At 42.4% G+C, this 23,176-nt stretch overlaps 1 protein-coding gene across 1 annotated transcript in view; it reads right to left on the bottom strand.

Moving 5' to 3' along the window:
* Nucleotides 1–23,176, bottom strand: part of POU2AF1 (POU class 2 homeobox associating factor 1) — a 172,486-nt gene that overhangs the window by 109,281 nt on the left and 40,029 nt on the right. Inside the window, exon 2 of the mRNA XM_063943263.1 lies at nucleotides 20,600–20,800. Within this exon, the coding sequence (XP_063799333.1) occupies nucleotides 20,600–20,615 (16 nt within the window). The 5' untranslated portion in view covers nucleotides 20,616–20,800. The remainder of the gene's footprint in view (nucleotides 1–20,599; nucleotides 20,801–23,176) is intronic.

Raw genomic sequence — 23,176 nt, 5'->3', positions numbered from 1 at the left:
GAGTCTTTTTCTGAGGTCTGTGTACATTTTCGGTATCGCCTGCCTAGAGAAATGGAACCTAGATGGTATTTGGTACCGGGGACACAGTACCTCAATCAAGTCTATAGTTGGCTCTGAATTAACGATGGATACCGGAACCACGTTTCTCACCGCCCAGGCTGCCAAGGCCTCAGTTAACCGCTTTGCAGCAGGATGACTGCTGTGATATTTCATCTTCCTCGCAAAGGACTGTTGTACAGTCAATTGCTTACTGGAAGTAGTAAAAGTGGTCTTCCGACTTCCCCTCTGGGATGACGATCGACTCCCAGCAGCAACAACAGCAGCGCCAGCAGCAGTAGGCGTTACACTCAAGGATGCATCGGAGGAATCCCAGGCAGGAGAGGACTCGTCAGACTTGCCAGTGACATGGCCTGCAGGACTATTGGCTTTCCTGGGTAAGGAGGAAATTGACACTGAGGGAGTTGGTGGTGTGGTTTGCAGGAGCTTGGTTACAAGAGGAAGGGATTTACTGGTCAGTGGACTGCTTCCGCTGTCGCCCAAAGTTTTTGAACTTGTCACTGACTTATGATGAATGCGCTGCAGGTGACGTATAAGGGAGGATGTTCCGAGGTGGTTAACATCCTTACCCCTACTTATTACAGCTTGACAAAGGCAACACACGGCTTGACACCTGTTGTCCGCATTTGTGTTTAAATAATTCCACACCGAAGAGCTGATTTTTTTTGTATTTTGACCAGGCATGTCAATGGCCATATTCCTCCCACGGACAACAGGCGTCTCCCCGGGTGCCTGACTTAAACAAACCACCTCACCATCAGAATCCTCCTTGTCAATTTCCTCCCCAGCGCCAGCAACACCCATATCCTCATCCTGGTGTACTTCAACACTGACATCTTCAATTTGACTATCAGGAACTGGACTGCGGGTGCTCCTTCCAGCACTTGCAGGGGGCGTGCAAATGGTGGAAGGCGCAAGCTCTTCCCGTCCAGTGTTGGGAAGGTCAGGCATCGCAACCGACACAATTGGACTCTCATTGGGGATTTGTGATTTCGAAGAACGCACAGTTCTTTGCTGTGCTTTTGCCAGCTTAAGTCTTTTCTTTTTTCTAGCGAGAGGATGAGTGCTTCCATCCTCATGTGAAGCTGAACCACTAGCCATGAACATAGGCCAGGGCCTCAGCCGTTCCTTGCCACTCCGTGTCGTAAATGGCATATTGGCAAGTTTACGCTTCTCCTCAGACGCTTTTAATTTAGATTTTTGGGTCATTTTACTGATCTTTTGTGCTTTGGATTTTACATGCTCTGTACTATGACATTGGGCATCGGCCTTGGCAGACGACGTTGATGGCATTTCATCGTCTTGGCCATGACTAGTGGCAGCAGCTTCAGCACGAGGTGGAAGTGGATCTTGATCTTTCCCTATTTTTTTAACCTCCACATTTTTGTTCTCCATATTTTAATGCGCACAACTAAAAGGCACCACAGGTATACAATGTAGATGGATGGATAGTATACTTATGGATGACGAGTGACGACACAGAGGTATGTACAGCAGTGGCCTACCGTACTGCTATATACAGTATAATGGACCTGGTGGACACTGTCAGCAGACTGCTAAACTAGTACTACTAGTATAAAGAAAAAAAGGCACCACAGGTATACAATGTAGATGGATGGATAGTATACTTATGGACGACGAGTGATGACACAGAGGTAGGTACAGCAGTGGCCTACCGTACTGCTATATACAGTATAATAAATGGACCTGGTGGACACTGTCAGCAAACTGCTAAACTAGTATAAAGAAAAAAAGGCACCACAGGTATACAATGTAGATGGATGGATAGTATACTTATGGACGACGAGTGACGACACAGAGGTAGGTACAGCAGTGGCCTACCGTACTGTTATATACAGTATAATAAATGGACCTGGTGGACACTGTCAGCAAACTGCTAAACTAGTATAAAGAAAAAAAGACACCACAGGTATACAATGTAGATGGATGGATAGTATACTTATTATTATTAATGGATGACGAGTGACTGACGACACAGAGGTAGGTACAGCAGTGGCCTACCATACTGCTATATACAGTATAATGGACCTGGTGGACACTGTCAGCAGACTGCTTAACTAGTACTACTAGTATAAAAAAAAAAAAGCCACCACAGGTATACAATGTAGATGGATGGATAGTATACTTATGGACGACGAGTGACGACACAGAGGTAGGTACAGCAGTGGCCTACCGTACTGCTATATACAGTATAATGGACCTGGTGGACACTGTCAGCAGACTGCTAAACTAGTACTACTAGTATAAAGAAAAAAAGCCACCACAGGTATACAATGTAGATGGATGGATAGTATACTTATGGACGACGAGTGACGACACAGAGGTAGGTACAGCAGTGGCCTACCGTACTGCTATATACAGTATAATAAATGGACCTGGTGGACACTGTCAGCAAACTGCTAAACTAGTATAAAGAAATAAAAAACCACAGGTATACAATGTAGATGGATGGATAGTATACTTATTATTATTAATGGATGACGAGTGACTGATGACACAGGGGTAGGTACAGCAGTGGCCTACCGTACTGCTATATACAGTATAATGGACCTGGTGGACACTGTCAGCAGACTGCTAAACTAGTATAAAAAAAGGCCACCACAGGGGTGTTTTTCAGGCAGACAAACGTATACTGGTGGTCACTGTCAGCAAAACTGTGCACTGTACTCCTGCTATAGCTGCTCCCCAGTCCCCACAATTAAGCAGTGTGAGCACTCAGCACAGATATATCATACAGCACACTGAGCACAGATATGGTATGGAGCGTTTTTTTCAGGCAGAGAATGGATTAAAAAAAACTGGTGGTCACTATCAGCAAAACTCTGCACTCTACTCCGAGTCCTAACAGCTGCTCCCCAATCCTCCCCACAATTAGTAATAAAACAAGCAATCAACTGTCTCTTCTACAATTATAAACGGAGAGGACGCCAGCCACGTCCTCTCCCTATCAATCTCAATGCACGTGTGAAAATGGCGGCGACGCGCGGCTGCTTATATAGAATCCGAATCTTGCGAGAATCCGACAGCGGGATGATGACGTTCGGGCGCGCTCGGGTTAACCGAGCCATACGGGAGAATCCGAGTATGGCTCGGACCCGTGTAAAAAGGGTGAAGTTCGGGGGGGGTTCGGTTTCTCGGAAACCAAACCCGCTCATCACTACCATAGAGTGGGAATAGGACCCGTGGTGACCGCAGGTCGCCACCGAGCCCGACCGCCGGTCAGCCGTACTACACCCCACCAAACAGCAGTTCAACACAGCACTCACTTCACGTAGTAATGGTGTAACTCTATGCAAGACAGAAGCTTACTCCACAGGCAATGAGCAATTCCTGTCCAGGCTGACTGACTTTTATTACACCCATGCAGGTGTTAGCACTAATTAGTATCCAAAGTAATTCATTCTAACCCAGTCACTGGTACACAACACTCCTTTTGAGCACATTAGTAGTCAGAGTGGTGTCGCCAAAACCTAATTGCGGTCATTAGCACAGACCAACTAAAGCAGAGGCGACACTTGCCTCAGAGGTGCGGTGCTACGAAATGGGACAGGGCTTTGCAGGGAAGTGTGTTGGGCTTCGTGGAGGAGTGGGGCTTCACGTCCTGACCGCCGTTTTCTGGGGGGGTTTGGGAAGTGCCCCCGGGGAGTGGTGTGACTGCAGTGCCGTCTCCTACACAGTGACACGAGCCGAGTGCTGCACATAATGCTCCAGTGCAGTACCCAGCTGCTGTCATCGAACAGGAGCTGGCATTTTGGTGTCACCCCTTAGCTGGTGACACCCGTATGCGGGCCACACACCCTTTGTGACGTGACTGACTAAAGGAAGGGGTACTCAAAAGTAATAAAAATAACTAACAACATACTTTCTTTACCACAACCCAACCAGCAGATAACTATACACACACACACACACACACACACACACACACACACACACACACACACACACAATATCAAGCCTAACATGGATAGTGGGAGAAGAAATCAGGAACAAAGAGGTTTGATGACAGTGAGTCTTGCTTAAATAATTTCCTAACACCTACCTCACATGAGCCTCCCCCAACAGAAATGGTCCTTCAACCTCAGCCAGCTTTATGCGCTTTGTACTGTACAATCAATTACTTAGCACAAGAAAATCACTATTAGCAATGGTCTAAATGCCTTCTGCACTTTGCACTTATATACAATGATTATTGGGCACAACAGGATAAAAGCAGCACCTTATTGGCAAAATGAGTCACCCAACTCACACAATATCAACCAAGAATTGTGTAAAATCCATACCACTGAGATACTATACTTATCATATCATATAGTTTTAATAAAACAATTTTAAAACAAATTATTATATATAGGCATTGTTTTATTAAAATTGTTTTAAATATATGAGTGAGCATCTGATTTGAACTCATATGTATATGCCTTTCTGAGCCTAAGAAACCTTTATGAGCATTTCCTATATTCACTTAAAGTAGGGATGAGCGGGATCGGATCTCAGAGATCCAAACCCTCCCAGACTTCACGATCCGAATCCGGATCAGAGTCCAGCTCGGGTTTTCCCTCCAGACTCACGAGTCAAATTGTCATCCTGGTGTCAGATTCTCACGAGATCCGGACTTTGTATATTTTGCACCTCCTGCCCTGCCATCTTCACTCCAGTCCTGGAGGGTGTAGCGAGAGGACGTTTATCCTCAGTGTCTGTGCGGGAAAGTGGCATGGCTTGTGGGATGGCGAACTGCTCTTCTGTATCATTCCAGTGGTGCTGTCTTGTGCTGCATCAGTCCAGTGGTGGTGTCTTGTGCTGCATCAGTCCAGTCACAGTGGTGGTGTCCTTTGCTGCCATAAGTCCAGTGCTGCTGTTTAAGTCCAGTCCAGTGGTGCTGTCTTGTGCTGCATCAGTCCAGTGGTGCTGTCTTGTGCTGCATCAGTACAGTGGTAGTGTCCTGTGCTGCCATAAGTCCAGTGGTGGTATCCTGTGCTGTCATAAGTCCAGTGGTGCTGCTGTATAAGTCCAGTCCAGTGGTGCTGTCGTATAAGACCACTGAAGTGGTGCTGCCGTGTAAATCCAGTCCAGCGGTGCTGCCGTATAAGTCCAGCAGTACTGCCATATAAGTCCAACGGTACAGCCGTATAAGTCCAGCATTACTGTCGTATGAGTCCAGAGGTATTGCTGTATAGCTCCAGTGGTACTGCCATATAAGTCCAGTGGTGCTGTCCTGTATATTATTTACTCCAAATAAAGGGGTTATTAATACTGAATCCAAATAATTTTTACAGGGTTTGCCCTGTGTGGTGTAGGGGTACACTCTCCTGTGCTGCCTAGTATTATAATAACTCCAAAGAAAAGGGTTATTATTATCCAAATTGTTATATAACTCCAGAAAAATAAATGAGAACAAAAATTTGGAGGATAAAATAGGGAAAGATCAAGAACCACTTCCTCCTAATGCTAAAGCTGCTGCCACTAGTCATAACATAGACAATGAAATGCCATCAACGTCGTCTGCCAAGGCCGATGCCCAATGTCATAGTAGAGGGCATGTAAACTCCAAAAAGCCAAAGTTCTGTAAAATGACCCAAAAATGTAATTTAAATCGTCTGAGGAGAAACGTAAACTTACCCTGGCCTATGTTGATGACTAGTGTTTCAGCTTCACATGATGATGGAAGCCCTCATCCTCCCGCTAGAAAAATGAAAAGGGTTGAGCTGGCAAAAGCACAGCAAAGAACTGTGCGTTCTAAGATGGTATCACAAATCCCCAAAGAGAGTCCAAGGGGTATATTTACTAATATTCGTGTTTTTGCCGTTTTTAAGGGTGTTTGAACTCGAATGGTATCGGGTGCATTTTACTGCAACTTTTTGAATCCTGATACGGTCATTAACTAATCTGCCGAGTTTGCAACATTCGTCTTTTCCGATGTCGATGTGATTCGTAATGTCAGGCAGTGTTTTACGGGAGTGATGAGTAAAACACTGCCTGACAAAACACAAGGAATCCCGGACGGATCTGTGAGATCCTTGTTTGGCTTCATTGTGCACCTTAAAAAAAAAATGAAAGTGTTAAAATTAAAAAAAAAAATTGCGTGGGTCCCCCCTCCTAAGCAAAACCAGCCTCGGGCTCTTTGAGCCGGTCCTGGTTGCAAAAATATGGGGAAAAAATTGACAGGGGTTCCCCCATATTTGAACAACCAGCACCGGGCTCTGCGCCTGGTCCTGGTGCCAAAAATACGGGGGACAAAAAGCGTAGGGGTCCCCCATATTTTTTAACACCAGCACCGGGCTCCACTAGTCAGAGAGATAATGCCAGAGAGACACTTTTATATAGGTCCCTGCGGCCCTGGCATTAAATCACTAACTAGTCACCCCTGGCCGGGGTACCCTGGAGGAGTGGGAACCCCTTAAATCAAGGGGTCCTCCCCCTCCAGCCACCCAAGGGCCAAGGGTGAAGCCCGAGGCTGTCCCCCCCATCCAAGGGCTGCAGATGGGGGGCTGATAGCCATGTGTAAAAAAAAGAATATTGTTTTTTGTAGCAGTACTACAAGTCCCAGCAAGCCTCCCCTGCAAGCTGGTACTTGGAGAACCACAAGTACCAGCATGCGGGGGGGAAACGGGCCCGCTGGTACCTGTAGTACTACTACAAAAAAAATACCCAAATAAAAACAGAACTCATACACCTTGAAAGTAAAACTTTATTACATACATGCACACCTACATTCACACATACTTACCTATGTTCACACGAGGGTCGGTCCACTTCTGCAAGTAGAATCCATGGGGTACCTGTGAATAAAATTATACTCACAAAAATCCAGTGTAGATCAGTCCTCTTCTGAGCTTGTAATCCACGTACTTGGCAAAAAAACAAACCGAAAAACCCGAACCACGCACTAAAAGGGGTCCCATGTTTACACATTGGACCCCTTTCCCCGACTGCCGAGACCCCCCGTGACTCCTGTCACAGAGGGTCCCTTCAGCCAATCAGGGAGCGCCATGTCGTGGCACTCTCCTGATTGCCTGTGCGCTCCTGAGCTGTCAGTCAGGCTGCGCACGGCAGAGATACAATGTAGCGCATAGGCGCTACATTGTATCCAATGCTGGGAACTTTGCGGTCAGCGGTTGACCGCGAGTAACCTCACCGCTGACCGCAAAGTTCCCAGCATTGGATACAATGTAGCGCCTATGCGCTACATTGTATCTCTGCCATGCGCAGCCTGACTGACAGCTCAGGAGCGCACAGGCAATCAAGAGAGTGCCACGACGTGGCGCTCCCTGATTGGCTGAAGGGACCCTCTGTGACAGGAGTCACGGGGGGTCTCGGCAGTCGGGGAAAGGGGTCCGATGTGTAAACATGGGACCCCTTTCAGTGCGTGGTTCGGGTTTTTCGGTTTGTTTTTTTGCCAAGTACGTGGATTACAAGCTCAGAAGAGGACCGATCTACACTGGATTTTTGTGAGTATAATTTTATTCACAGGTACCCCATGGATTCTACTTGGAGAAGTGGACCGACCCTCGTGTGAACATAGGTAAGTATGTGTGAATGTAGGTGTGCATGTATGTAATAAAGTTTTACTTTCAAGGTGTGTGAGTTCTGTTTTTATTTGGGTATTTTTTTTTGTAGTAGTACTACTACAGGCACCAGCGGGCCTGTTTCCCCCCGCATGTTGGTACTTGTGGTTCTCCAAGTACCAGCTTGCGGGGGAGGCTTGCTGGGACTTGTAGTACTGCTACAAAAAACAATATTCTTTTTTTTTTACACATGGCTATCAGCCCCCCATCCGCAGCCCTTGGGTGGGGGGCACAGCCTCGGGCTTCACCCCTGGCCCTTGGGTGGCTGGAGGGGGAGGACCCCTTGATTTAAGGGGTCCCCACTCCTCCAGGGTACCCCGGCCAGGGGTGACTAGTTAGTGATTTAATGCCAGGGCCGCAGGGACCTATATAAAAGTGTCCCCCGGCTGTGGCATTATCTCTCTGACTAGTGGAGCCCGGTGCTGGTGTTAAAAAAACGGGGGACCCCTACGCTTTTAGTCCCCCATATTTTTGGCACCAGGACCAGGCGCCAGGACCAGGCGCAGTACCCCTGTCAATTTTTCCCCCATATTTTTGCAACCAGGACCGGCTCAAAGAGCCCGAGGCTGGTTTGGCTTAGGAGGGGGGACCCCACGCAATTCTTTCCCCAAGTTTTTACAGTAAACAGACCCTTTCCCATAGATAACCATGCACAGATCTCACTGATCTGTGCATGATTATCCAAGCTCGCCTGGAAAAAGCAGGTCTATTTTTTTGCTAATTTTTTAACGAATCGCAAAAAAATACACCCGCACTTGAGCACTCAGAGACTAACACCCAAATACAAATGAATAGTGAATACCCGTGTTGTAGGAAATAACAGCCGCGTTTGACCGATGGTCTAATCATTCGTATTTCTGAAGTTTGTCATTCAAACCATTACGAATAGTCCAAACTCTGCCGAGATTTGTGCTTAGTGAATTCCCGTGTTGGGACTTAGAAAGAAAAAATACAAATCGGACAAACTCGATTTTTTAGTAAATTTTGGCCCAAGTGTTTCGGCGGTTGCGATGCCTCACCTTCCCAACACTGGATGGGAAGAGGTGGCTCCTTCCACCATTTGCATGCCCTCTGCAAGTACTGGAAAGAGCACCCACAGTCCAGTTTCTGATATTCAAATTGAAGATGTCACTGTTGAAGAACACCAATGAGGATATGGGTGTAGCTGGTGCTGCGGAGGAAGTTGACAAGGAGGAGTCTGATGGTGATGTGGTTTGTTTAAATCAGGCACCGGGGGAGACAGTTATTGTCTGTAGGATGAATAAGCCCATTGTCATGCATGGGCAAAATACCAAAAAAGCCACATCTTCGGTGTGGAATTATTTCTCCACAAATCCGGACAACAGGTGTAAAGCAATCTGTTGCCTTTCTAAATCCATAATAAGTAGGGGTAAGGACGTTAACCACTGTGGAACATCTTCCCTTATACTGTACATCACCTGCAGCGCATTCATCATAAGTCATTGTCAAGTTCAGAAACTTTGGGTAATAGCGTAAGCAGTCCACTGACACCTAAATGATGTGGTTTTGTTTGTTTGAATATTATTTCTCTGTGAGGATGAGGATGTAAACACTGAAGTGGGGGAGGGGGGGGGGATCTGAGGATGAGGATGACATCTTGCCACTGTAGAGCCAGTTTGTGCAAGGAGATATTAATTGCTTCTTTTTTGGTGGGGGCCCAAACAAACCAATAATTTCAGACACAGTCATGTGGCAGACCCTGTCGCTGAAATGATTGGTTTGTTAAAGTGTGCATGTCCTATTTATACAACATAAGGGTGAGAGGGAGGGACCAAGGACAATTCCATCTTGCACCTCTTATTCTTCTTTGCATTGTGTGCTCTTTGGGGCCTAGTTTTTTAAAAGTGTCATCCTGTGTGACACTGCAGTGCCACTCCTAGATGGGTAACAGTTCGATTACCCAAAGGGTACTCAGGCGCTTTAGGTATAAGGTGTTTCACCGAGCTGCTGCCTCAAATTAAAGGGGAGTCACCCCCACAAAGGTGAACAAAAAAGAAAGTGGGAGGCTGCGCTAAATTAATAAAATGTAACAACAATGATAATTCGTCTATTAATTGCACAATTTAATAATAAAAAATATTATCGCTAAAATATTGTAATAAGTATACCATAAAATACATGCAACATCAATATAGCTTAGTAAAAACATACAGTTGGGGTATGAACATTTAAAGGGTTACCCAGTTTGCCAGCAATGGAAGAAGTTGGTAGGTGGAAAGTCCGTTCCAAATTATTCCCCCAGGTTGGTCCGAGTCCAGTATAGGTAAGTATTTGAGAGGTAAGCAGTGTCCCATATAATAGCAAATTGCCGCTAGAGGATGTGATGCTCCTGTATTTTGGATGATGAGCTCCTCATGCAGTGCAGTGTATGAAAATCATCGGTTCAGTCTGCTATTGGAATCCTCAAAATACGTATGATGGTCCGGAACTTGGTGGGGGTGGTTTGGTCTTCCAGCAAAGTGTATGTTTTTACTAAGCTATATTGATGTTGCATGTATTTTATGGTATACTTATTACAATATTTTAGCGATAATATTTTTTATTATTAAATTGTGCAATTAATAGACGAATTATCATTGTTGTTACATTTTATTAATTTAGCGCAGCCTCCCACTTTCTTTTTTGTCCACTCCTAGATGGGCCAGGTGTTTGTGCTGCACACTTGTGTCACTTCGCTTAGTCATCCAGTGACCTAGTGTCACTTAGCTTAGTCATCCAGCGACCTTGGTGCAACCTTTTGGCCTAAAAACAATATTGTGTTGTGTGAGGTGTTCAGAATAGACTGGAAATGAGTGGAAATCAATGTTATTGAGGTTAATAATACCGTAGGATCAAAATTACCCCCAAATTCTGTGATTTTAGCTGTTTTCATGTTTTTTTCAAAAATCATCCAGATCCAAAACCAAAACCCGAAAGGGTGGTTTTGGCAAAACCAATCCAGATACAAAACACGAGCGAGGATCCAGATCCAAAACCAAAACACAAAACTTGAAAAGTGCTCGTCGTATATCTCTAAGTTAACATAAGAATAAAGGGGGTCATTCCGAGTTGTTCGCTCGTTATTTTTTTCTCGCAACGGAGCGATTAGTCGCTAATGCGCATGCGCAATGTCCGCAGTGCGACTGCGCCAAGTAAATTTGCTATGCAGTTAGGTATTTTACTCACGGCATTACAAGGTTTTTTCTTCGTTCTGGTGATCGTAATGTGATTGACAGGAAGTGGGTGTTTCTGGGCGGAAACTGGCCGTTTTATGGGTGTGTGTGAAAAAACGCTACCGTTTCTGGGAAAAAAGCGGGAGTGGCTGGAGAAACGGGGGAGTGTCTGGCCGAACGCTGGGTGTGTTTGTGACGTCAAACCAGGAACGAAACTGACTGAACTGATCGCAGATGGCGAGTAAGTCTGGAGCTACTCAGAAACTGCTAAGAAGTGTCTATTCGCAATTCTGCTAATCTTTCGTTCGCAATTTTGATAAGCTAAGATTCACTCCCAGTAGGCGGCGGCTTAGCGTGTGCAAAGCTGCTAAAAGCAGCTAGCGAGCGAACAACTCGGAATGACCCCCAAAGTGAGCACTTCTTTTGGCCTATCATCACGGTTGTGCCCCATATCATAAAGGACCTTTTGCACCCTATTCTCTGGGAAAAGGATAGTATAATAACCAGAGCCTTCCCTGATCTTCATGTTTAATAAGGAATTATATTTGTTATTTATTTATTCCTCCTTTTTTTTCTTCATTTTTTCATACCGTAAAACCATTGAGACAAATTTACATAAAAAAGAACTAGAGGGGAATCTATGGAATCAACACAGTGTTTGTTTGTCTAATACCAAACATCTGGAACCAGTTTGGCACAAAGACTTTTGTATTTAAGGTAATCCAGGCAAACTACAGGTACAAACATTGGGCCTAATTCATATCTGATCTCAGCAGCAAATTTGTTAGCTAATGAGAAAAACCATGGAGGTCATTATGAGTTGATCGTAGCTGTGCTAAATTTAGCACAGCTACGATCATCTTCCCTGACATGCGGGGGGACGCCCAGCACAGGGCTAGTCCGCCCCACATGTCAGTCCAGCCCCCCCCCCCGCACAAGTACAAAAGCGGCAATGCTTTTGTACTTGTGGAGTAACTCCCAGCCAGCGCAGCTCCTGCGGCTGGCCGGGAGTTGATCATCGCTGACCCTGGTCGCAGCGGCTGCGGCCCGCCCCCCGCACGGCCGGACCGCGCCCCCATAATGCGTTGGCCGGACCGCGCCCCCATAATGGTTGGCCAAACACCGCTGAGCCGCCCCCTCCCGCCCAGTGACCGCCTCTGCCTGTCAATCAGGCAGAGGTGATTGCTAGGGAACGACGGCCTTCAGCCATCTGGCATGCGCCGGCGCACTGCGGTGATAAACTGCAGCCAGCGATCAGGTTGGAATGACCCCCCATGTGCACTGCAGGGGGGGGCAGATATAACATGTGCAGAGAGAGTTAGATTTGGGTGGGGTGTGTTCAAACTGAAATCTAAATTGCAGTGTAAAAATAAAGCAGCCAGTATTTACCCTGCACAGAAACAATATAACCCACCCAAAACTAACTGTCTCTGCACATGTTACATCTGCCCCCCCCCCCCCTACACTGCACATGGTTTTGCCCATTAGCTAATAAATTTGCTGCTGCGATCAGATCTGAATTAGGCCCATAATATCTGCCAAGGAAAATAACTATTGATACCCCTAAAAAGAGCTGTACTTCAACTACCTGAACTTAGAGATTGTATACTCCTACAGACAAAAAAGCTACAACACAATGGGGGTAATTCAGACCTAATCGCTGCTGCAAATTTGTTAGCAGTTGGGCAAAACCATGGGGGTAATTGAGAGTTGATCGCAGCAGCAAATTTGTTAGCAGTTGGGCAAAACCAGGGCCCTCATTACGAGTTATTCGCTCGCTAGCTGCTTTTAGCAGCATTGCAATGCAAACGCTAGACCGCCGCCCTCTGGGAGTGTATCTTAGCTAACATGTGCAGAGAGAGTTAGATTTGGGTGGGGTGTGTTCAAACTGAAATCTAAATTGCAGTGTAAAAATAAAGCAGCCAGTATTTACCCTGCACAGAAACAAAATAACCCACCCAAATCTAACTCTCTCTGCAAATGTTATATATGCCTCCCCTGCAGTGCACATGGTTTTGCCCAAATGCTAAAAAATTTCCTGCTGCGATCAACTTCGAATTACCCCTATGGTTTTACCCAACTGCTAACAAATTTGCTGCTGCGATCAACTGTGAATTACTCCCAATGAGCTGATAAAGACTAGCTGTTCTACCAGTTTTTCGCATGGAAGTTTCTGATTTTCACGGTTGTAAATATAAATGAGTTTTAAAAATTTGGTAAATCTATATAGCTGTAAATTTGAGACATCTTAATGTAAGTAAATATTAATCCATGATTCTTGGCGTTACTCGAGGAGCACCCGTAGCAGATACAGTAAAAAGGGACAGGACCATTTTGTAGTTTATTAAATTCTACACACTGGAGGTGCAATCCAAAATTTGATCCGATTGTCTGTTATCGGGAAGTAAGATAATTAGTGATGAGTCAGTCAGTGAGTGAGTGAGTGAGGGCATTCATATATATATATATATATATATATATATATATATGAGAGAGAGAGAGAGAGAGAGAGAGAGAGAGAGAGAGAAAAAAGAGCAAGATAACCATTTTATAGTTATTTCCATCTATTTATCAAAATCCACCCATAAGGAAAATTGGCACAACTACACAGTATCAGTATAATACAAGGAGATTATTCCCATTTCACACAGAACGCAGCACCACCAGTGCTCTTTAATCCCTTACTACCACAGGATGGATGTCAAATTGTCTACTGGTGAGCAATATTGTTCTCCATTTGCCATATTACAGTACTTTGTATATATTCCCCTTAATGTCTCAATACAATAGGTCTCTACAAGAAGCATTTTAGTGCAGTAAAAGGAAAAGTACTCTTCGGCCCTACACTATAGCTAGTGTCTCGTGTATATGAAAACTGATCCCCATCAACAACTCACAAATTTCAGCTTTGTAATGAGCACCAAGAACTCATACAGGTTGAGTATTCCATATCCAAATATTCCGAAATACAGAATTTTTTGAGTGAGACTGAGATAGTGAAACCTTTGTTTAATACACAAAGTTTTTAAAAATATTGTATTAAATGACCTTCAGGCTGTGTATAAGGTGTATATGTAACATATATGAATTCTGTGCTTAGACTTAGGTCCCATCACCATGATATCTCATTATGGTATGCAATTATTCCAAAATACGGAAAAATCCAATATCCAAAATATTTCTGGTCCCAAGCATTTTGTATAAGGGATACTCAACCTGTATTTATTAAAATGGGTGGATTAATTATCTTTGTTAAGAGAACACAGAAAATGTGTTAGATCAGTGAAAACAAATACAGAGTTGACTTATGAAATATGGTTAATATGTGACTCAAACATGCACAGTAAATATTGTGTGTGTACAATAGAATATCAGAATCAGAATCAAAATCAGAATCAGCTTTATTCTTTATTGGCCAGGTGTACAGTGGCAGCTAAAATCAATAGCAGTGTTATACCTGTTTTAAACCGAAGTAAAACAGAAGGCAAACAAACAGAAGGACTGCATTACAACCACAAAACTCAGGATCTTTATGTGGCCTCTCCTCGCCTCTAACATGAGAACACCAACACCAGGCTTACCACCTCTCTGGCTGAGAACTTCAAGTCTGCCCCTGGGCCTAACCATCAAGATGAACAGGGAACTGTGGGGGCAGAGCACCAGGACCAGGCTCAGCAGGGACATCCCCATTGCTTCTGAGTATGCCCCCACATTCTCATACCCACCCATACTATGATCTTATCAAAATAATGTTATCCCAATTCTACTTCTGCCACTAGTTACCTGCTATTGGTTTTGGGGTTTTTTCCCCTTCCTTCCTCTCTTCCACCCCACCATGTGTTTTTCCTGTAATGTTTACCTCCACTGAATGCACACCTTGCCATTGTGCCCTACATGCAGGGTACATCATACTACTACATAAGCATCAGTTTTCCAATATATATGAACTTGGCCCTTGTATGGCTCACCTCCCACAGTGTAACCTTCAAAGTGCGCCCAACATGGCTGCCCCATATGGTACACTTGTGGATGGGATGAAAAATACATAGGCCTGATGGTTTTGATGGAACCCTATTCTGAACTGTAGGACTCTGAAATCACCCCCATTTTGTGTCATCTCTTCTAGGGGTGGACTATTCCACCCTGGGTAATCCAACGCTGTGTGCCCAAGATGGCTGCTGCACTTGGTACCTTGTGAGGGTGGAATACACAACCCTTGGAAGTTGTTACCCAAAATGCCTACACCAATCATGCATTATGCTTTCTGTGTGCTTAAGGTATTCTTTTATGTCTGTGTGGCTTATCTATTGCTGTATTATTCAAATCCTCTGTATCATGTGCATTGTTTTTGATATCTGTAAAGCGCCTTGAGTCCTGTTGGAGAAAGAGCGCTATATAAATAAAATTATTATTATTATTATTATTATTATTATTATTATTATTATTATTACTCATGTACACCTGGCCAATAAAGATGATTCTTTTTCTGAATATGCATTGATGGAGTTTAAGGAAGTAAAGATAGATAGATAGATAGATAGATAGATAGATAGATAGATAGATAGATAGATAGATAGATAGATAGATAGATAGATAGATAGAAAGAAATGTGTAGTTAGTAAGGAAGGAGTTCAATTAATCACGATCCCATTTTTGCAGTAAAAAAATCCGGTAAATACCCGATTTACTGCAATACGTTTTTTCAGGGTAATTCAATTACCCTCTGGTTACAGGAACATATCCCGGTTCCATGTGTTTATCGCAATTGCGGCCAAGAAAAAACAGCAGTGCTGGCTATCGGGGGTAATTTTCCACAGCTAATCAAATTCCCCCTTAATGTATAAGGTTAATTGTATGTAAAAAAAAAAAGTCTATGTAACATCAATATTTTTTCTTTGGGTGTGTACACACGGTGAGATATTTTCTTTCGATTTTGACTATATAGTCAAAATCGCAAGAAAAGTTAGTGCAGATCGCAAGGTGAAAGTCACCTTGCGATCCTGATCCTGATCTTCTCAAAACATTGCCTGGTCTTTTTTTAGCTGCTTGTGATGATCTGTGCATGGCTTTCCATGTACTGTAGTAAGTGTGAAGACAGCTTGTTCCTATATCATTATGAATCATTGCAGATGTAATCAAGGGTATGATAACCTCAGGAATCACACATGATATTTATCTTTGCGTTAAGAACAATGTAAACACTGGACGTGTCACAAACCCCAATTTTTCAGTATTGATATGATACAAAATTAAAATATAATAATGCTAATGTACAAGAAGACCAATTGAAAATTGCTTTCTGATAGTGTAGGAAAACTATCTATCTATCTATCTATCTATCAATCTATCTATATATCTACAGTATCTATCTACAGTGTCTATCTATCTATATCGAGTTTAGGTTTAATTTATGCATGCAAATTCTGTGTATTCTTGGAGTCCTCAATTAACAAAATGCAAAGTGAATGAACAGAAGAGAAATCTAAATCAAATCAATAATTGGTAGGACCACCTTTTGCCTTCAAAACAGCATCAATTCTTCTAGGTACACTTGCACACAGGTTTGGAAGGAACTCAGCAGGGAGGTTGTTCTAAATATATTGAAGAACTAACCACCGATCTTCTGTGTATGTAGGTTTGCTCCAATCCTTCTGTCCCTTCATGTTATCCCAGACAGACTCGATGATGTTGAGATCAGGGTTCATCACTTCCAGGTCTTCTTGTTCTTCTTTATGCTGAAGATAGATCTTAATGACATTGACTGTATGTTTGGGGTCATTGTCCTGCTGCAGAATTAATTTGAAGCAAATCAGATGCCCCCCTGATGGTATTGCATAATAGCTGCCTGTATTTCTCAGCATTGAAGCACAAAGAAACAGGCAATGTTGCGGACTGTAGATACAATGGTCAGCAAAGGAAACAGTGCATAAGATGAAAGACACATCATGCTTACTTCCCTTTGAAATTGGAAGCTGTCCAGCAGTGCCATCAGCTCAGAACTGGCAGAAACCAGTGGGACCCAGGAAGACTCATCTACTGTTCAAAGATGTCTGTCCAGAAGTGGTCTTCATGGAAGAATTGTGGCCAAAAAGCAGAGGCGGATTGGCCATAGGGTTCACAGGGAAGATTCCCGGTGGGCCGACGCACCCGTGGGGCCTGTTTTGTTTGAGGACATGTGGTCCTTTTTATAGACATAATGAATAATATGCAAAATAATTTGCATATATGAAAATTACTTTGCCACTTAGCCTGCTTGGCTGACATATAAGATTGAGTGAATAGTGATTGGGATACGGTTGGTGTAATAAGCAAGAAAATATATCTTTCTAAAGAATGATATAGTTTCCTAAATTCTGAAGGTGTATCATATAATGTGCTCATAACATTTAATTTTGCAGTATTTCTTTTTAACTTCCCCCGTGATGCTGAACATGCCCACTATCTGGAAAGTCTTGGGGGGAGGGTGCTGCTGCCATGGCCCATGGCTAGACCTTACACCTCTGGTGCTATCTATGTGGGGCCACTAGTACAAATTTTTCCAGGGCCGCTTTTTGTTCCCAATCCGCCCCTGCCAAAAAGCCATACCGTTGGCATGGAAACAAGGCCAAATGACTCAATTTTGCATGAAAACATAGGAACTGAGATGCAGACAAATGGCAGCAGGTGCTCTGGACCAATGAGTCAAAAAAATGTTAAATATTTTGCTGTAACAGAAGGCAGTTTGTTCGCAGAAGGGCTGGAGAGTGGTACAATGATGTGTGTATGCAGGCAATACTGAAGGATATTAGACTGACATGGGGATGAATTATTGCCATTGAATAACTGTATCACCCACAGTATTTATCCCTATGCCATCAGTCTACTGCATGCTCTTTGATGGAATTTATTAGAAAACACTGTATATTTAAGGTATTTTACTATTAAACCTTTTATGTCACTTTGCAAATGAGGAATACACTCTAGCACAAATTGCCTGAAATGTTAAAAGTCCACTGCTGGAACTGATCAAGTTATATTATAGTCTCTGGTTCTAACAAACCCATCAGCATATTGATTCCAACCCCTGGCCTGCCTGCACACTAAACTTCCTTTAAGCATTTTGCTGGGTAATTAGATAGATAGATAGATAGATAGATAGATAGATAGATAGATAGATAGATAGATAGATAGATAGATAGAAAGAAATGTGTAGTTAGTAAGGAAGGAGTTCAATTAATCACAATACCATTTTTGCAGAAAATTTACTGCAATACGTTTTTTCAGGGTAATTCAATTACCCTCTGGTTACAGGAACATATCCCAGTTCCATGTGTTTATTGCAATTGCGGCCACGAAAAAACAGCAGTGCTGGCTATCGGGGGTAATATTCCACAGCTAATCAAATTCTCCCTTAATGTATAAGGTTAATTGTATGTAAAAAATAAAAAGTCTATGTAACATCAATAATTTTTCTAAGGGTGTGTACACACGGTGAGATATTTTCTTTCGATTTTGACTATATAGTCAAAATCGCAAGAAAAGTTAGTGCAGATCGCAAGGTGAAAGTCACCTTGCGATCCTGATTCGATCCCGATGCGTGGTCCCGCCAGGTCGGCATCGTAAGAAAAGATAGACAGTGCAAGCAAGTCAATCCTTGCTAGATCGGTGTACTATCTAGTTCATCTCACATGTCAATGACATCTCACATAAGCCACAATCTCACATAAGCCAAAATCATAAGCACACATAGTCCATATCTCAAGAAAAGTTTGTCAAAATCGGTGGTGCTGGGCTCCGGGGAGTTCAAGGGAAATCGCAAGTGAAAATCGGGCATAGCAAGGATCTCACCGTGTGTACACACCCTAAGAGTTATAAACCTATTCATGATATTTTTATTTTGCAACTTCAATTTTAAAGGGAAATCTAATATCATCTACCCACCGGCTGGAAAAGAAAGGCTCCTTGCTACATAGAACAGTTCAGTTGGTTGAATTTGTTTGATTAATTACATGTATTCGCCTGACTGGATAAATGCAACTACCTGGCCAATAGGAAGCTATAGCTAATGTAAGTTATCTCATTGGGTGAATACATCTAATACTTCCTGGAGAACTCTCATTTTAGAGTTTGTTTTTTGGAAAGAGATACCAGCTTTAGTGTTATATCTCTTATTAAAAAAAAACAGAATTATGCCCAATCAGTCTAACTCCCAAACACGGTTCTCAAGGCACCCCAACAGTCCAGGTTTTAAGGCTATCCACACTTACTCGCAAGATCAGGGCCTTCTCCCCTCATGTGCCTTACCGTCTCTCACTTACACTATCTTATACTCAGTACTCCCTTTGATGGCACCTAACCCCTGGTTTTCTGTATATACCTTGTACTTGTCCTATATTGTCTCAAACTGTAAGTGCTTTTTCCTTGTTTGCTCATTTGTTTATGTACTCTGTAATGGGTGCTGCAGATCCATTGTGGTGCCATATAAATAAAAGATAATAATAATAATAATAGGTACAGGTGACTTAATTGGTACATCAGTAAGTTTAATTATACCATCTGTGCACAAGCATGGATATCCGTAAAACCTGGACTGCTAGGGTGTCTTGAGGGTTGCGTTTGAGAACTATTGGTCTAACTGAAATCTTAAAATATGGTTTTACATTGTTATAAATTTTCAAGCTGGTCAACATAAATAAATTGACTAAACAAATAAGAAATATATCTAAAATATATTAACATTTTTCTAAATTGCTATCTATCTATCTATCTGGGATCAGTACGTAATCCCGCTGGACGGGATCCCGGTGGTCGAAATACCGACGCCGGAATCCCGACCACACAATCCCGACAGGGGTGGCGAGCAGAACGCAGCCCCTTGCGGGCTCGCTTCGCTCGCCACGCTGCGGGCACGGTGCCTCGCTACGCTCGCCACACTATTATATTCTCCCTCTATGGGTGTCGTGGACACCCACGGAGGGAGAATATGTCGGGATTGTGGCGGTCGGGATTGTGGCGGTCGGGATTCCGGCGTCGGTATTTCGACCGCCGGGATCCCGTCCAGCGGGATGTTGACCGCATCCCATCTATCTATCTATCTATCTATCTATATTCTATTTTTTCATAATTTTAAATACATTGGCCATTGACTTGCAATTGGATACGGGTAGCTGAACATAAATTCAAATAATGTTTCATTAAGCACAATGGAATATGCTGATGGGATATAAATATTAATAAATACTAAATATCTATGTTATGACTTTATCATTGCTTATTGAAGGATTTTTAAGGCGAAGTGCATAGACTGCTATATTATAGAATGGAATTAAATTGATAAGCGCTACAGCAGTAGAGTACATTAGACTATAAAATATGCAATGCTATATAAACACAGCTGTCCACTTCTCTGAATCCAATGGAAACAGACGTGATGCGCCTTATGTTCCAAAAACATTGTCGTATTATTTAATTTATGCATTGAACATGTTTGCAAGCATTGGAAGTGTGAAGATCGGTCAAATGTAAATATTATTTTGGACTGTGATCTCTACAAAAATTTATTCCACAACATTGTGTTTAACTGTATTCTTAATTTATCCATTGGTTACTATATCAGTTTAAATTCAGCACTGAAAAGCGTCCCTGATAGCAGCACTTTGTAAATCACGGTGTAATTGTACAAGACTTCAGACATATTCTGATCTGATATCATGGCAATGCTGTAATAAACATCAACAGGTGTAACATCTTCAGCTGTCTAACTGTATATGAAATGCAACTGCGACACAGTGGAAAAAAACTTACATTTTTGCCAGTGCATGTTCTGTGGCAGCAAGCCGGAGTTTTTCTTCTTTGAAGTAGACAGTTTGGCTGTTTCAGGGCTCTAGATGTGGAACTTTTTTTACCTTTCAAAGCAGAGCAACGAGTAAAAGAGAAAAAGTCTCCTTCGGGGTTTTATAACCCCAAGTGCCCGATTGGTGCATGACATCATCACATGACCACAAGCTGTGTGTGAAGCAAAATACACACATGAAAGAATACTTAATTTTTAGTCCATATAGCTTCTGTACAATAAAAATCCACACTTCAGAGAGCTGCTTTATATAACGACGGATAAACTTGTTGCTAAAACAATATATGATTTTTTAGAACAAGTAATGTCAACTGACATTAATAATGAGTATTTCTTTAAAACAAAGTGTTTTGTTACTTACTCTGGAATATGCACATTGAGTATGAATATATGGAATTCTGTATGTAAACTAAATAACGGTCTTCCAAATTAATTCAGTTAAAATTATTTGTTTTGTTTTGCCTTTTTTAAAGAAAAGACGTCCCTAAGGACATTAATATAGTGAGGAAGCACCTGCAGGCACTTCAAGCATCACTGAACCTCAAACCTCTCTATCTTTCTTTTTAAGGCAACAGTTCTCAAATGTTGGTTAAATAAAGCCTAATTTAGATATGAAACATGCTTTTATTGTTCATACGTGATAACTTTTGGTTACGTGATCTCATATTTGAAACACAGATGTAATTAAAGGAAATAGTTCAACATAGCATAAATTCAGTAGAAAAGTAAAAAGATAAAAATATTCTAAGGCGTTGATACCATTTTTTGGGCCCTATATACACTACAATATGCTTGGTGAGTTAGAAACATTTTTAGATAATTTACTTATTTTTATTTCTCTGTAGAACAAAAGCAGCAGTGACTCTTTCATGGTCCCCTCCTTGCTTACTTAACACGGAGACATCTATTATTTGTAGCAATCTTTAATAAGGCAAACTTTTCACCTTATAGAGCAGCTGATCTAGAGTCAGTAGGGTATTGCAGGTCACATTAACATTATATACTATTATATGTACAGCAGATCAGTTCCATACTTTGACAGGTTTTCAACGTTCTCACTAGAGCAGAGGTTCCCAAACTGTGGGGCAGATGTATTAACCTGGAGAAGGCATAAGGAAGTGATAAACCAGTGATATGTGCAAGGTGATAAAGGCAGCAGCCAATCAGCTCCAATATGTAAATTTACAGTTAGGATCTGATTGGCTGGTGCCTTTATCACCTTGCACATATCACTGGTTTATCACTTCCTTACGCCTTCTCCAAGTTAATACATCTGCCCCTGTGTGCCGTGGCTCCCTGGGGTGCCTCGGGACACTTGCAGGGGTGCCCTGGATTGGTGGTCCAGGACCAATTCAAATTATTCATGGTCAATATAATAGGCAAAACCAGAGCTGGTGGCTGCCAGTCATAAAATATGTGGTCAAACAGAAGCAAATCTTGTCCCTCACCACACAACTGACCCTAAGGATGACATATAGACACGATCTACTTAATGTAATATTTCTTTCTAAATTTCTCAATACATTTTTGGCCTAGGGGTGCCGTGAAAAAAATTCTGATATTCTAGGGCCATGATTCAAAAAAGTTTGGAATCCACTGCACTAGGGGTTGATTTATTATGCAGTGAAAAGAGTGAAGTGGACCAGTGGAGAAGTTGCACATTGCAACCAACTAGCTTTGAGGAAGCATTCATCAATTACATTCTATAAAATTATAGGTAGATGCTTATTGGTCTCTATGGACCACTGGTTTATTTCTCCACTTTTTTCCCTGATTGACACATCAACCCCTTAGTTCTATAAAGCTTTTTATTTTCTTCCAGTGAGTGCTAATTGCATTATATAAAGAATAAGCAAAGACAGAATAAGGGATCTACAGTATTTACTAAGCCTTGGATACAGATAAAGTTGGCATAAAGTACCAGCCAATCGGCTGCTAACTGACATACCACAGGCTGTGTTTGAAAAATGACAGTTAGGAGCTGATTGCTCGTATTTTATCTCTGTCCACTTTATTTCCTTCCAAGGCTTAGTAAATAGACCCCTTAGTGTTAGGCAGCAGAGGTTGAGAGGTAGCTCTTTTCCTGCACATACTGTAGCAGCATTTTTTTCTTATTAAGGGGGAGATGTATCAAACTTTCTAAAGAGAACAGGTGGAAAAGTTTGTCCATATCACCCAATCTATCATGTTTATTTATTTATAACCAGTTATTTATATAGCGCATATATATTCTGCATTTTTTATAGAGAATATTTGTCCGCTAAAAACAGCCCCTGCCGCAGTAGAGCTTACAATCTATATTCCCTACCACATGAACACACACATACATTCACAGTAGGGTTAAGTTTTGTTTGGAGCCAATTAGTCTACCAGTATACTTTTTGATTGTTGGAGGAAACCAGAGTCCCGGGAGGAAGCCCATGCAAGCATGGCTAGGGCCATTGTGGAAAAGAAATCTAAATCCTCAATGCTGTATGGTAGTAATGATAAACATTACACTAACTATTACACCAATTCTAACCATTACA

Source organism: Pseudophryne corroboree, chromosome 10 (assembly GCF_028390025.1).
Source record: "Pseudophryne corroboree isolate aPseCor3 chromosome 10, aPseCor3.hap2, whole genome shotgun sequence".
Classification (NCBI taxonomy): Eukaryota; Metazoa; Chordata; class Amphibia; order Anura; family Myobatrachidae; genus Pseudophryne; species Pseudophryne corroboree.
The sequence above is the reverse complement of the archived record's forward strand: the minus strand, read 5'-3'. Positions and strand labels throughout refer to the sequence as shown.